The sequence below is a fragment of the Procambarus clarkii genome, chromosome 23 (genome assembly GCF_040958095.1).
Source record: "Procambarus clarkii isolate CNS0578487 chromosome 23, FALCON_Pclarkii_2.0, whole genome shotgun sequence".
NCBI classification, from domain to species: Eukaryota; Metazoa; Arthropoda; class Malacostraca; order Decapoda; family Cambaridae; genus Procambarus; species Procambarus clarkii.
This window is the reverse complement of record NC_091172.1, coordinates 35440656-35454979: the sequence shown is the minus strand read 5'-3', so window position 1 is coordinate 35454979 and position 14324 is coordinate 35440656. Positions and strand designations below refer to the sequence as shown.

At 43.7% G+C, this 14324-nt stretch overlaps 1 protein-coding gene across 3 annotated transcripts in view; it reads left to right on the top strand.

Moving 5' to 3' along the window:
• LOC123763913 (uncharacterized) overlaps positions 1-14324 on the top strand; it is a 144361-nt gene that overhangs the window by 114413 nt on the left and 15624 nt on the right. For all 3 annotated transcript variants that reach the window (XM_069330176.1, XM_069330178.1, XM_069330175.1), the window contains exons 13-18: positions 1765-3951; positions 4277-4492; positions 9410-9676; positions 12196-12296; positions 12903-13093; positions 13944-14162. In XM_069330176.1, coding sequence (XP_069186277.1) covers positions 1765-3951; positions 4277-4492; positions 9410-9676; positions 12196-12296; positions 12903-13093; positions 13944-14162 — 3181 coding nt within the window. The remainder of the gene's footprint in view (positions 1-1764; positions 3952-4276; positions 4493-9409; positions 9677-12195; positions 12297-12902; positions 13094-13943; positions 14163-14324) is intronic.

Here is a 14324-nt window from a genome sequence, read left to right as displayed (position 1 = left end):
CATATATTTTGACCTTATCTAGTTTTTTTTTCCTTGTACTTTTTCAGGTGTAGGGTTCCATATTGGGGAATGAATATTCAAGAGTGGATCTCACCTTGGGTATGTATAGGGCGCGAAAAGCACATTTTCCGAGTTTGTGAAGGATACACGGACGTTGGCCAGTATATGTCATATGCTGCTATTTATTATCCAACTAATACGGGTTTTTGGGATCAGATTTGGGGGTTATGTCCACTCCCAGGTCTTTCTCCTCTACTGATTGAAGAATCTGTCTTCCCTTCATCTTATGCTGCTTTACTGGTCTTTGTTTTCCTTTTTCAATCTTCATAACTGTGCATTTAGATGGGTTAAATCCTAGCAGCCATTTTTCAGCCCAGTTTTGAAGTATATCCAAATCCGTTTGCAATGTATTACAATCTATCTCTGTCCTAACTCCTCTCATTAGTTTTGCATCATCTACAAACATTACTATGAAGAAACCAATTTCCTATCAGATAGTTGACACATATTAGAAACAGAATGGAGCCTATAACTGACCCTTGTGGTAAAGGTCGGTTCTAGGCCCCACTCGGAGCCTCTCTCCCCTGTGATGGCCTTGCCCTCACTGTAACCATTTGCTGCCTTCCTGACCGCTACTATCTGACCCACCTTAACACTCTTTCCGATACATCAACCTGCTTCTCTCTTGTGTGGAACAGTATCGAATACATTCTGGCCGTCGAGGAATATGCAATCTACTTATCCTTATCTCTCTCTTGTTTGAGATCTGTAATCTAATTTCAGAGCTCCAGTAACTTTGTCAAGTAGGATTTTCCTTTACTAAATTCGTGGTGGTGTTTGAGACAAAATTTAACTTTCTAAATGGTTGACTAGGCTGCTTCGGATTAGTCGCTGTAGTAACTAGCAGGGGAAACTTGTTAGTGATACAGGTCTGTAATTAAATGGTTTCTATCTTCCCACTCCTCTTTCTTGTAGAGTGGCACCACATTAGCCATTTTCCAGCAGTCAGGAAGTTCTGCTTCCAGCGAGGGACTACCTTACGTCTAGGGAGGCCCTAAGGTAGTCCCGAGCTACCTTAGGTCAACCCGGGGACCTCTTACTCTACTCAGTATTGTACCACTTATGAACATGTTATATGGTACAAAATAAGGATTTACCTACTTTGGGAAATGGTGTTCACAGTTTCAAATCTTTGCTAGTGTTTACCGCGAAGGACCTCACACAGATCATCACTTTGTTCTCCGATGCAGCTTGTAATGTTTAGACAGATAAGAAGAGCTTCAACAAATAGATCTGCAGATCACCCAATGGCGGGAACTGCTTTCACAGTTTTAGAGAATTTAATTATGGAGACTTTCAGGACACTGCGAGTTATAGTTGTTATTTCCGTTTCCAAAGTCAGTTTATTTATGCCATTCCTGCAGATAAATGACTCTTATAACATATTAACGGTGTGTTTAATACTTGACGAATTCGGCACCCTCGTTTTTATCATTGGTTTTTATTACTGATTACTTTTGTCCATATCAAAAAATGTTGTATGAGTATTGTTTTCCCCCCACTCTTTTCTACTATTTTGTTGTACATACTTCCCCATATGTTTCCTCTCTCAGCGAGCACAAGGACGATGCACAAGTCAAAAAACTGAAATAAAGTGTTCCCCACAACATTGAGTTTAGGGTGTGGAGGAGGGCACCTTTCCCCAGGGTTGTATTGGTGACTGACCTCATGTGACCTCTCTTGGTGGACCCGATCTTCCGGCAGACCGGGACATCCGAAGTCAACATCAGGAAGCTGGTGCTGGAGGAGGAGGCAGCGGAGCTGGCCAAGAGGCAGGCGGAGCAGAGGATAGCAGAGGAGAGGGATGAGGGAGACGAAGTGGAGGATGAGCAACAGGAAGCGGCCAAGGGCTCTGTGAAAAAAGAGGATTCACAACTGGAAGGAAGAGAAGCAGCAGACGGAGATGAGATCCAAGAGGGCAAGAACAGGAGCTCTGCGGCTGGTGGAGGGTCGGGGGACGGAGCTGAGGAGATAGAAGAGAAAGATGGAGAGAGCACAAAGGCAAGTAGAAGAGGATCGGAGAGTGCAGAAAACACAGTAGATGGTAACAACAGAGAAAATGAAGAACAGAGAAAGAAAGATAGTGCGGCGACTAAGCAGGAAGAAACTCTTCAGAATACATCCCTAAGAAGCACAAGCGAAGGAGTTGAAGAGCATGCCAAAAGTGAAGCGGGTGAGCAGGGTGCCACCATTGATGGGGGTGAGCAGGGTGCCACCATTGATGGGGGTGAGCCGGGTGCCATCATTGATGGTGGTGAGCAGGGTGCCACCATTGATGGTGGTGAGCAGGGTGCTACCATTGATGGGGGTGAGCAAAGTGCCACCATTGATGGGGGTGAGCAGAGTGCCACCATTGATGGGGGTGAGCAGGGTGCCACCATTGATGGGGGTGAGCAGGGTGCTACCATTGATGGTGGTGATCAGGGTGCTACCATTGATGGGGGTGAGCAAAGTGCCACCATTGATGGGGGTGAGCAGGATGTCACCATTGATGGGGGTGAGCAGAGTGCCACCATTGATGGGGATGAGGAGGGTGCCACCATTGATGGTGGTGAGCAGCGTGCCACCATTGATGAGGGTGTGCAGAGTGCCAGTGGTGAAGAGGCTGGACAGGGTGCCAGTAGTGAAGACACCAAAGACAAAGAGGAGACCAATGAAAATGAAAATAACAAAAAGATCTCATCAAGGAAGAAGTCTAAGAAAGCATTGAATAAAAGAAGTAGAGAAGGAGAAGCAGGAGAAAACATTGTGAATGAGGAAGAAACGGAAGAGAAGCGTCCAGAAGAGGAGACAGGAGGGAAAGAGGGATGGGAAGCAGATGCCACGGGCAGCACCTCTGCCAACCATTCAGGTGCGGGCAGTGATGAAGAAGAGCTAGGAGAGCAGGAGAAAGGCAGTTCAGAGATGGACGAAGGTGTCGAAAATGGGAAGGAGAATGACGAAGGCAGCAGCAGCAAAGCTATGATAAAGTCTTCTGTCAGGAGCAAGAAAGGCGAGGGCAGCACTAAAACAAGTACGCTCAACGCGAAAGGTAAATCCAATCAGGCCACTAAAGGTAGCAAAGGAAATAGTAAGCAACAAAATAATGCAAAAAATACGAAAGGAAGCACCCGTAAAGTTGGTGTTATAAAGAGAGCAGGCAAGGGACGGACCGTGGACGGCAGCCGAGAAAAGGGAACCAGTGGGGCAGCTGGGAAGAAGACAGCCTCCAGCGATGCCTACAACCCAGGGTCCTCCACGGAAGAGGGCCAAGAAGGGAACTCCAAAAGTAGAAAGAACAAATTATTAGAAACTGGAGAAATAACAAACGACGATGATGGAGAGGATGAGGAGAGTGGAGAAGCTGAAAGTGAGAATGTGGAAAGCGATGGGAGACAGTTTGATGGTGTAGACGAAGGCGGAGACAAGGTGACAAATGAGAACTATGATAACTTTGGTGGAAGTGGCGAGGCAGGGGATGAAGGACTGGAAGGTGAGGACGAAGACGGAGAGACAGTTCAACCCCGTGTCAGGGCAGCTGGGTCACGAGTTCGTCCGAAGTCAGCTATTCGTCCAGGAATTCTCAGCACCAAGGCAGGAAGTAGAAAGGGAGGCGCTGGTAAGTCAAAACAAGTGAGCAGCAAAACTCGATCGAAGAATGAGAGTCGTGCGCAGAGAAGGAACTTGACCCGCCGTGTGAGTATCTCTGAGAACCCGCTTCGCGTGGGTGGCCAACGCGACGACACGCATGGCGAGGGCGCAGGAGCTCCCATGACTGCCTTGGAGGAGCGAACTCATGAGATGATGCTGAGGACGAGCGGACGAGAATTCCTGACGGTGGATGCTGCGCCTCCTCAGCTGTCCTCGCCGAGTTCGATTCACGGCAGGGACACCGGCGACTCAGGCTACAAGGTAGAGTCGCTCCCTGTACCGTACTATCCTCCCTCCCTCACTTCTTTCTTCCAAGTCTCCCAAACCCGAAGTTATAGGACCCTTATGGAGACTTAATACCAAAAGTCCCTCTTGAACTCATTCATAAAAACAAGTTTATAATTTGTATGGCTTCATGCATGTTTTATTCACTTACAAGATCTCTCAAGCATGTTGCTATTATTTTGATTCATATTTAGATGTGTCTTATAGTTTTATTAACACACTGCTTTTGCACGTTGAAGCACCCAGTATAGAGTTTTGCTAATTCCTAGGTCTTATTTTTTTGACGAGGCATCTTTTACAGGAGTCCGGCCTCAGCGACACCCTTGGCGCCGAGCAGGACTCTGACGTCTACGACCAGACGGACCCAGAGCGCCAAACTGACGACGAGGATCCCCAGAAGACCTCCAGGAGGAAAACCAAGACGAGACGGAGGAGAAACAAACAGCGGGAGGGACATGGAGGCCCGGCTGGGGACAAGGACGAAGACTATGATGGCGTTGATGGCGAAGACGAAGAGGTGAGTGTCTCACAGATCCACAGTTCTCTCCGAATTTCCCAACATGTTCCTTCTACTTCTTGCTAGATAACAGGTTGTATTTCTCCAGGAAGAATGTCTACATCCCACTTCTTCTCCAAGACGATGAGTCCTTCTTTCCTTTTCTAAAAGTCCTGAGCGTTACAATAACTTTTAAATTTGACCAATTAGAGTATTAGAGAGCAAAATTTCCTCATATTCTATACAGTACCCCTGAAAGATACAAACTATTTATAATTGCTAAGTAGAAATATTACAAAAGAAAGTTCTACTAGTTATGTTGGAAGTTCTAAATTTTACTTGTCTACTGCTGTAGTCTCTTTTGTTCATCTTAAAAGTTATACAGCGCTAAATACGACTTACATGACAACTGCCGGAGGCTATGTGGAGCATTCTACAAGTTACTTAGTAAGATCGACAGATTACTTATCAAGATCCAGAATTATAAGTTGGGTTGCACATTTAGCTCTGTCAGTACAGTGGAGAGCCCTTGCTGAGGTACCAACCAAAACTCTTGGGAATGCCTCTGTAGTTTGACAGTGATCACCTCTCAGGCTCAAGGTTCACAGAGGAAGAAATGTCATGACAGAAGGTTCTTAACTAAAGTTGAAATGCCAACCAAAATGCCAAAAATGCCAAAAATTCCTACCATAATAGTACTTATAGCAAGTTCCAAGTAACACGGGCTATGGTGAGCCCGTTAGATAGTTTGTTCCCTCTCAACTGACCTTGCATAATGGTCACCGAAGAATCCTTTGGCCATTTCAAACTAGTACCCACTTTTGAAAAATGCAGGAAAAATAATTCGGGATCCTTCTCATCAAACTAGGGTAACTCAACCCCTCTACGGAAATGAAGGTCACTACTTTGACTGCTACTTGTACTTCCCTTAGGACCCTTACTACCAACAGCGGCTGTAGCTTCTAGCTTTATCTCATGAAGCCTAATCTGTGCCTCAGCCATCTGGTGTTTAATTCTAACTGTCTCTACCTAAACTTACCTACCTAAGTAGAGTAAATGCGAATTATATGTGTTAGGCTACAGTGCTATAATTCTCTGGAGGTATAACTAAGCATATAATAACTTAAAAGAGATTCACACCATGGTAAGTTTCTCCTTGCAGTTCTAAGTCTACAGAACACTGACCCAGGAATTTTGAAAAGAACGATACAGACGCCATAGAAACTGCCAAATTGTCAGGATAAACGAGTAACCCACTCTGCTTGATAATATTCTTATGAATAAGGTTCTCAGAGCTACCAGTGTCAATCAGTGCACTGACTGAAATACCATTGATCTTAAGCACTGATTTACTGAGGCATGAGGGTGAAGTCCCAGCTAAAGTAGCAAGCATAACAGCTGAATGTTGGGTGTTTGAAGCACTGTTAGTCTGTTTCAGAGATAGGCAGACCTTAGCATAATGACCCTTTTTCTTGCAATTCATACATAGAGCCTCTCTAGTTGGACATCGACTGTGATGATGTCGAGTCTAACCACAAAAGAAGCATCTTAAACCACTAGTTGTAGCAGCAGAAAATGTTGCAACTTTTTGTTCTACACTTTCTTGTCCTCCGGGTCAAATAATAGTGTCATGGCGACGTTTGTAGCCACTGACTTAACAAAAGAGGTAGGAAGTTTCTGTGCTGTTTCTAGAGTGTTAGCCTGGTCAAATGCTGATTGTAAGTCTAATGTTTGATTTTCAAGTAAGCACTGCCTTATTGTGGCAGAACCTAGCCCATTAATGAAAGCATTTCTCACATAGTTATCACAAGCTTATACAACAGTCACTGCTTTGAACTGACAATTTTTAGCAAATAATTTCAATGCCTGAAGAAACTAGTCAACCGACTCACTGGGTTCTTGGCATCGTGTTGCAAGTACATACCTTGTGAATACTTCATTCTTGGGCTTCACAAACAGTTCTGTTAGGGATTTTTAGCCGCGCCATACGTAGTGCAGTCAGCTATGTAGTCGAACACACGTGGAGCAACGTAGTTTATTGAGAGGCCCAGCCAGCCCACGGTGGGAGTAGTTTGATGTACTGCTAGATAGAAGTTTCTGAACGTCTTGAGCCAGTGATATTCTTGAGAGGCGGTGGTGTAATTTGGGTCAGTAGCACACCGCTCAGGCCGTAGGGACCGCTCCATGTTTACTGGCTGAATTATTTGATGAATAAATTGAGGTAAAGAAAGGCATTGCCAGACTTGGGGTTTTATTGATCAAATAATTACAGAACAGTTACTTTCTGCAATAAAACAAACCATATAATTTACAATACATATATACAGTTTAAGCACTGTCTAATCACTATAACAATAAGCAAACTGCATATGACTAAGGTTAGGACAAGTAGAAATTAAGCTAGAAGTTAACATTCTACCAACCTGTATACAAGCACAACACAGCTGACCTGATGATCCAAACGATAACAGTCAAGCGAGTATCCATCCGGTACAATAAAAGCTCTGCCCCCGATACAATAGATATGGGACTTTTACTACAGAAGTCATCAAGGTGTCTTCTACAAATGATACCGGAACATTCACTTCGAAAGGCACAACAAACTAGAAAATAAGTATGGATCAGTCTAACCGTGGCATACACAATATTAATCCTGAACACTAGAATTTCAACAATAATGGTCCTGAACAACAGGAGTTACCTGTACTGACCGAGCTCCTAGACAGCCCCCCCCCCTTTTACATTGTCATGACCTCATGCTCCACAGCATCACTGGACTCCATAACCTGGCCTAAATCAATATATGTCTAGGGTTAAGTAAAAGGCTAGCAAAAACTACTCCAGTTTACTTGGGCATATAACATAGGTTACCGTAAAACAATAAGAAAACTACAGATGTCTATAACTTATACTTTGTCACATTATCCACCTTAAAGCTCCTCAAAATTATCAACTGGCCTTAAACTGCACACCCTTGGGACTAGCTGACACCAGGCTTTATCCTGGTGCAGTGGTACACTAGCACCTAGTATGCTGATAACACAATTACAGGATGGTGGTGTCACACTCATTAATTAGTGAGGTTGAGGGATCAATATCATATCAAAGCACAATGGCATCACTTAAGATCCTCAGGTACCCACCTCAATATGTATACTTAAAATCACCTCCAATATGGCATAAATGATATACATCGGTAGAACACACAAAAGGCCACTTAGAGCAAGAGCCGGACGGACGTCCGCCCGTCTGAGAAATCAAAGATATAGTGACCCCTCAGGGCCGGCGGGCCACTTGACACATTATTTCCAACTCGGCAAGTCAACCGACGCTTATCCTTCAAATCTCACAAGCTTATATCAAATCATTTATCAATCAATAACTCTTAAATCATACAGTACGGAATAAGTATTTAAATATAGTCTTACATGAGAATACAATCATTGAATCAATACATAAGAGACTACATCATGATGTAATAAAATAATCAAATCAACAGAGAATTCATATCTATAGGACATGGTGACACTGACGGAGACGGTAAGCCACGGGGTGATGGGGGTAAGGGTTAAGGGAGAATTTCAAGTCGTTACCGGTCAGCCGCTAATACATAAGTACTGTATACATGAATAGAAGTTAGCATCATATACCAACATAATTACCAAAACCTTGCTTCTGTGGTAAAATCTCACAGTACCAGAATATCAGTTAATTAATTAACAACATGTCAAGAGCTAATGCACTGAACAGTAATGAAATTGATATATATCACAATATACATGCTAGTCATACGTCAGATACCTAAATGTATACATTCTACATCTTAATTTACATAACATATCATGTACAACAATACATAGAATTTCATACTATAGTCATAATGGTATTTTGCAAGATACAGGACATTAGGCTTCTGCTATTTTTGATACTTCATATATCTCCACAAATACATGGCACATACTTTTGGTAAGGATACATAATATGTATAGGTATATTAAACATACAATGGCAATGCGTAATATATACTAGAGTATTGTCAAAAAGAGATTATACAGATATAATAATATTTGTGATACTAGGCTAATCGGCCTGGATATCACTATACAGTATAAACTCATCATACACCTGACACATCATGACCATACCATGATCACAGGCATACTGTGATCATGAATCATACTGTGATTCATGATCACAGTATGTGTGGTCATAACATTTACGAAGACTTTTGATGGAGCAGAACTGTGTCTACGAAGAATGTTGATAGAACAGAACTGTGCCTACAAAGACTGTTGGTGGAGTAGAACTGTGACTATTGAGACTGCTGATGGAGGAGAAACATGACTATTGAGACTGCTGATGGAGGAGAAACATGACTATTGAGACTGCTGATGGAGGAGAAACATGACTATCGAGACTGTTTACAAAGACGAACTGTGACAACATAGGGAGGGTTCCTTTGTGGGACACTGAACAAATTGTGTTTGAAGGAAGTGTTGCCCCTGGTGAGGTTCTGAATGTTTTCTTTTGTCGCTCAGAAAACGAACTTCATGAAGTCTTCTTTTGGTAGCAGATTTAACCACAAGTGTATCGGTTCACAGACACCTTTCTCTTACATATTTGATAGATAGACATTTGCAAGGCGTTACTTTTCATAATAGTTTGCATTTGTAGCATTGGTCCCTCTTTAACGTAATATTGCGACCTATTAGTAGTGACGAAAGTTTATACCGAATACGTGTACTGAAGGGAATACACTGCCAATATTAAGACGAGTGAAGAAGCAATGGGGTTCTTTTAAAGGTATACTGAGAACATTGACATTATTTTTGTAATATGGGTCTTTGAGACGAGACAGATCCAGTGGTCTCAGCTTCCGTGTGTTGGCTATAAGTTATACATGTGAATCATTTCTGTAATGCGTATCATTTTCTTTAGGACGACAGACGACTCCGCAGAAGACGCGACGCCAAAAATTGGCAGGAGGACACCGGAGGAGGAAGAGGTGGAGACAAAGGGAGAGAAAGCGGGAAAGGAAGTGCTCGAGGAGGAATCGACGACGATATTCCTGCCACCACAGAAGGAGACGACTACGACGACGCCGACGAGGACGCCCTGGACAAGCTTGGGGTGCCGACCCACAGGCGTCCCGGGGTCAGAAGGGGTCAGGTCAGCAGCGGGGCACTCAGCGGAGGACCCAAGAAGGTGAGACACAAAAACATACTAAAAGGTTAAGAAAATAGCTTGATATTTTTATGATATATAAACAACATTTGATTGATTACTTCTGTATTGTTTGATTATATGACTACAATCAATCTACTTTTGATTGATAAATGTTACAAAAATAGACAACAGCTCTTGGGGTTTCTGCCAATAGAGTTTAAGATGTTAGTTGTGCTCTTCAAGCATCGTAGGAGTGCGTCGTATTATGATAGACTGCAGACGCATTGTCTTCCAATCAGGGCGAGTGTACCCCGTAGACTTGCGTCATGACCTTTAGGAAAACATTTGTATAATTTAACCCTAACAACAGATAGGTGCAGCAAGTGTGAAGGTAATCATCAGGAGTAAGCTCTAAGCCATTGCGACTATATATCTAAACTACTTAGAAGGGATGTGAGAATAAGAGGCAGGAGTGGGACTGAGCGGTGACCAAGAAGGAGCGGAGGTCGTCATCCTACCGTCCAGTCCCAGGGCTGGAGTGCAGTCTCAAGTACACATAAAGCTTCTATATTATGGAAGAGAGAATACATTACGGAATGTAAACAATCGTAGCAGTATAACCGGTGATGTGATGAATACAGAAGATGGTCACAGTGTGAATTGTTGACTCGCCTATTTGTTCCTGTAGGAGCTAGATGCCTCTAGGATTCCGCCGTTCCAGCCGTTGGTTGTTTAATGCAATGAATCCTGACTTTATTTTCTATTATATTTACGTTTGTAATTGTGAATGAAGTTTGTTTCTTCAATCTGCTCGTTTGGCTCGTTCTTTTACATACTTCTTTCATGCTAAATAAATATTAGCATCTCTATGTATCATCTGTTCTAGTGGTAATGATTGTGATAATTTCACCTTTTTCGCTGTGTCAATCCCTCTGTGTGCCAGAGCCTTCATGTGATCAGTTGACCTGATCTCCCCTGTATCGTTGAGCGAACAAGTTCCAGATGGATGCGAGTATGCCTAGGAGTATGTGAATTGATGATATCATTGAGAGAAATGGTCTCCTCTCTCTCTCTCTCTCTCTCTCTCTCTCTCTCTCTCTCTCTCTCTCTCTCTCTCTCTCTCTCTCTCTCTCTCTCTCTCTCTCTCTCTCTCTCTCTCTCTCTCTCTCTCTCTCTCTCTCTCTCTCTCTCTCTCTCTCTCTCTCTCTCTCTCTCTCTCTCTCTCTCTCTCTCTCTCTCTCTCTCTCTCTCTCTCTCTCTCTCTCTCTCCTTCTCTCTCTCTCTCTCCTCTCTCTCTCTCTCTCTCTCTCTCTCTCTCTCTCTCTCTCTCTCTCTCTCTCTCTCTCTCTCTCTCTCTCTCTCTCTCTCTCTCTCTCGCTCTCTCTCTCTCTCTCTCTCTCTCTCTCTCTCTCTCTCTCTTTCTCTCTTAGGTTAGGTTTTCTCCAATATCCAATCCCTCTTAATACTGGGAGGATCCTCATTGAAAACTATTCTACCTGTTCAAATTTCCTTGTGTCCCTTATGAAATGTCGAAGATGAAATGTTGATCTGAATTCCTGATTGATTTCCTTGAAGGAAAAAATTATTCTACTGTTTCTGTGGCTCATTTGGGTACTAAGTTTCCATCTGTGTCCCCATCTCCGTGTTTCACCCATGCAAACACTTTGTGTTTATTTACAATGTCAATTCCTCTGAGAATTTGGCTGGTGGTGATCATGTCTCTCCTAACTCTTCTCTTCTGTTTTCCAGGACGTGAGGTCAAGTTCCAGTTGCCTTTCCTCGTAACTCATATTTCTCATCTCTGGGTCTGGTCTAGTGGCATGCGTCTGAGTCTTTTCTTACTTTGTCTTGTGTTTATTTAGTTTTGGACTCCTGGCTGGAGCTGCATACTCCAGGATTAGTCTGACATGAGTAGTATACAAGGTTCTGAATGATTCCTTTCACAAGTTTCTAAAGGCAGTTCTAATGTTGGCCAATCTTACATATGTCACTGATGATATCTTTTTGATGTGGGCTTTTGGGGACAGATCCGGCGATACATCAACCCCTAGATCTTTTTCGCTACCTGATTCTTGAGGGTTTTCACCTTCCAGATGGTACCTTGTGACTTCCTGTTCCCGTCACCTATTTTCATATTTTACACTTACTTGAGTTAAACTTAGTAGCCATTTGCTGGACCATTCTTTCAGTTTGCCCAGGTCGTTTTGTAGTTTTATCATTTCTTTATCTCATTTTATCTCTCTTCATCCTTCTCATAATTTCAGCATCAGCAAACAATGTACTCACCTAGTTGTGCTTGCGGGGGTTGAACTCTGGCTCTTTGTGCCCGCCTCTCAACCGTCAATTAACTGGTGTACAGATTCCTGAGCCTATTGGGCTCTATCATATCTACACTTGAAACTGTGTATGGAGTCAGCCTCCACCACATCACTGCTTAATGCATTCAATTTACTAACTACTCTGACACCCTACCCGTGTAAGGTGTGTGTGTGTGTGAAGGCTTTAATACATATGTATATAAGTTGTATGATTATTACACAATAAATGCCTCACCTCAGGTGGAGAACATGGAGTCTAACCTGAGACGACGAGCGAGGAAAGCGGCCTCTCCCTCCACCGAAGTCTCCATCACCCAGGCTATGCAGAACGCCATGCGCAAGTACGTATGAGAGAGACAGACAGACAGATAGAGAGATATATTTTTGTGTGTGGATTTCTGCTTGTGTTGTGTAGTGTTTACTCATTAAATACTGCGATATAAATATTATTTGAGGATTTCTGCCCAGCAACACAAAATTTGACCGGATGCTTTATAAAATTACAATCTTGGTACATTGTATTCTGATACAAGTTGGTACCTAAATGTTTAATTAACATTACTACTACTCCTGAGAAATTTATGTTGCAGCTTTAAAATACAATATACTGTAACACGTGATATACCAACCCGTCCTCTGATTTGTAACGTTGTAACCAACATTAAAAATGTAATCTACTGTACTTTGACAATTAATGCCGGTCAAATATATTCCTATGTTCATACATCGTACTCGATAGGTTAGGAGGTTGCTTGGGTTAATGCGTTTCTGATTAGTTAGGAGGTTAGATTTTTTTACGGAGTGGCAACTGGTAGGAAATTATGAAAAATAATGTGTTAAGTGAGTATGATTGTATAGCTCTTAGAAGGAGCATGAGGACAAAGATGAGGGATATGAGGATGGTGTGGAGGAACAGTGGCCTCATAGTTATCCTGCACCTGGTACAGGTACGCGCTGGAGAGGCGGCTGTTCCAGCAGCTGCTGGAGCTCAAGCGCATCCAGATTCGGAACACTCGCGCCAACGAACATGTGATGATCAAGCGGATGGTGGACGCCTTCCAGAAGGAGGGCCACCTGCTGGGCATCCGCGGCTACGGTGGACCCTACAACTTCAACAGTTACGAGAAGTACCTCTACGGTGAGTGTCTCTACAGCCTCATGCCTCCATCTACATCACCTCTAACTTATTACAATTATTTGCAATGATTTCCTGGGAAGCATTTGTTGATGTGCTGATCTAGGGTAATGGTGGATAATGAGACCCATTTAACATATAACTAACATAAATTAGGTTAAACTCAATATACAAGATGTCCAACCACTTGGCCTCGACGGTAGAGCAACTGTCTCGCGTCATGCAGGTCGGCGTTCAATCCCCGAACGTCCAAGTGGTTGGGCACCATTCCTTTCCCTTGTCCCATCCCAAATCCTTTATCCAGCTCCCTTCCAAGTGTTATATAGTCGTAATGGCTTGATGCTTTCCCCTGATAGTTCCCTCCCCTTCAACGTACAAGTTAATATAGTTCATGGTAATAATTTATAATCCCGGAGCTGAAGGCCCAAAACCGTATGTAGTTTGCAGCACTTGGGCATGAAAATAGTGCACATTATACAGCCCCTCACATGTGGATATGCATCCTCTGACTACCCTGCAGCTTATGTAGACTCATTGTCCTTCCTCTTACCCTGCAGCTTGTCTAGACTCATTGCCCTTCCTCTTACACTGCAGCTTGTCTAGACTCATTGTCCTTCCTCTTACCTTGCAGCTTGTGTAGACTCATTGTCCTTCCTCTTACCCTGCAGCTTGTCTAGACTCATTGTCCTTCCTCTTACCCTGCAGCTTGTGTAGACTCATTGCCCTTCCTCTTACCCTGCAGCTTATGTAGACTCATTGTCCTTCCTCTTACCCTGCAGCTTGTGTAAACACATTGTTCTTCCTCTTACCCTGCAGCTTGTGTAAACTCATTGTTCTTCCTCTTACCCTGCAGACCAGCTGAGGTACCTACAGAGCTCTCAAAGCACCAAGATCCCGGCCTTCCGACCCACGGACGACGTCGACAGGCTAAGTCGGGCCATCCGGCGTGCAGAGTTACGTGAGTTACCGGAGCCCCTCATGACTTCTCGAGACGCCAGCGTCTGTAATCATACCACGCACCGCTGCCACCACGCCGCCCACGCCTACACCGGCGTACCCTGCGCCGCCTACAGTGAGCACTTACTGCCGCTTGCTGCGCCACTTGCAGTAGTGTTGTAGTGAACATGTGTCAAGGTCAGAGAGCCCCTGGTCGCTGTAGTGAACATGTGTCAAGACCAGTGGGCCCCTAGGCGCTGTAGTGAACATGTGTCAAGGCCAGAGGGCCCCTAGGCGC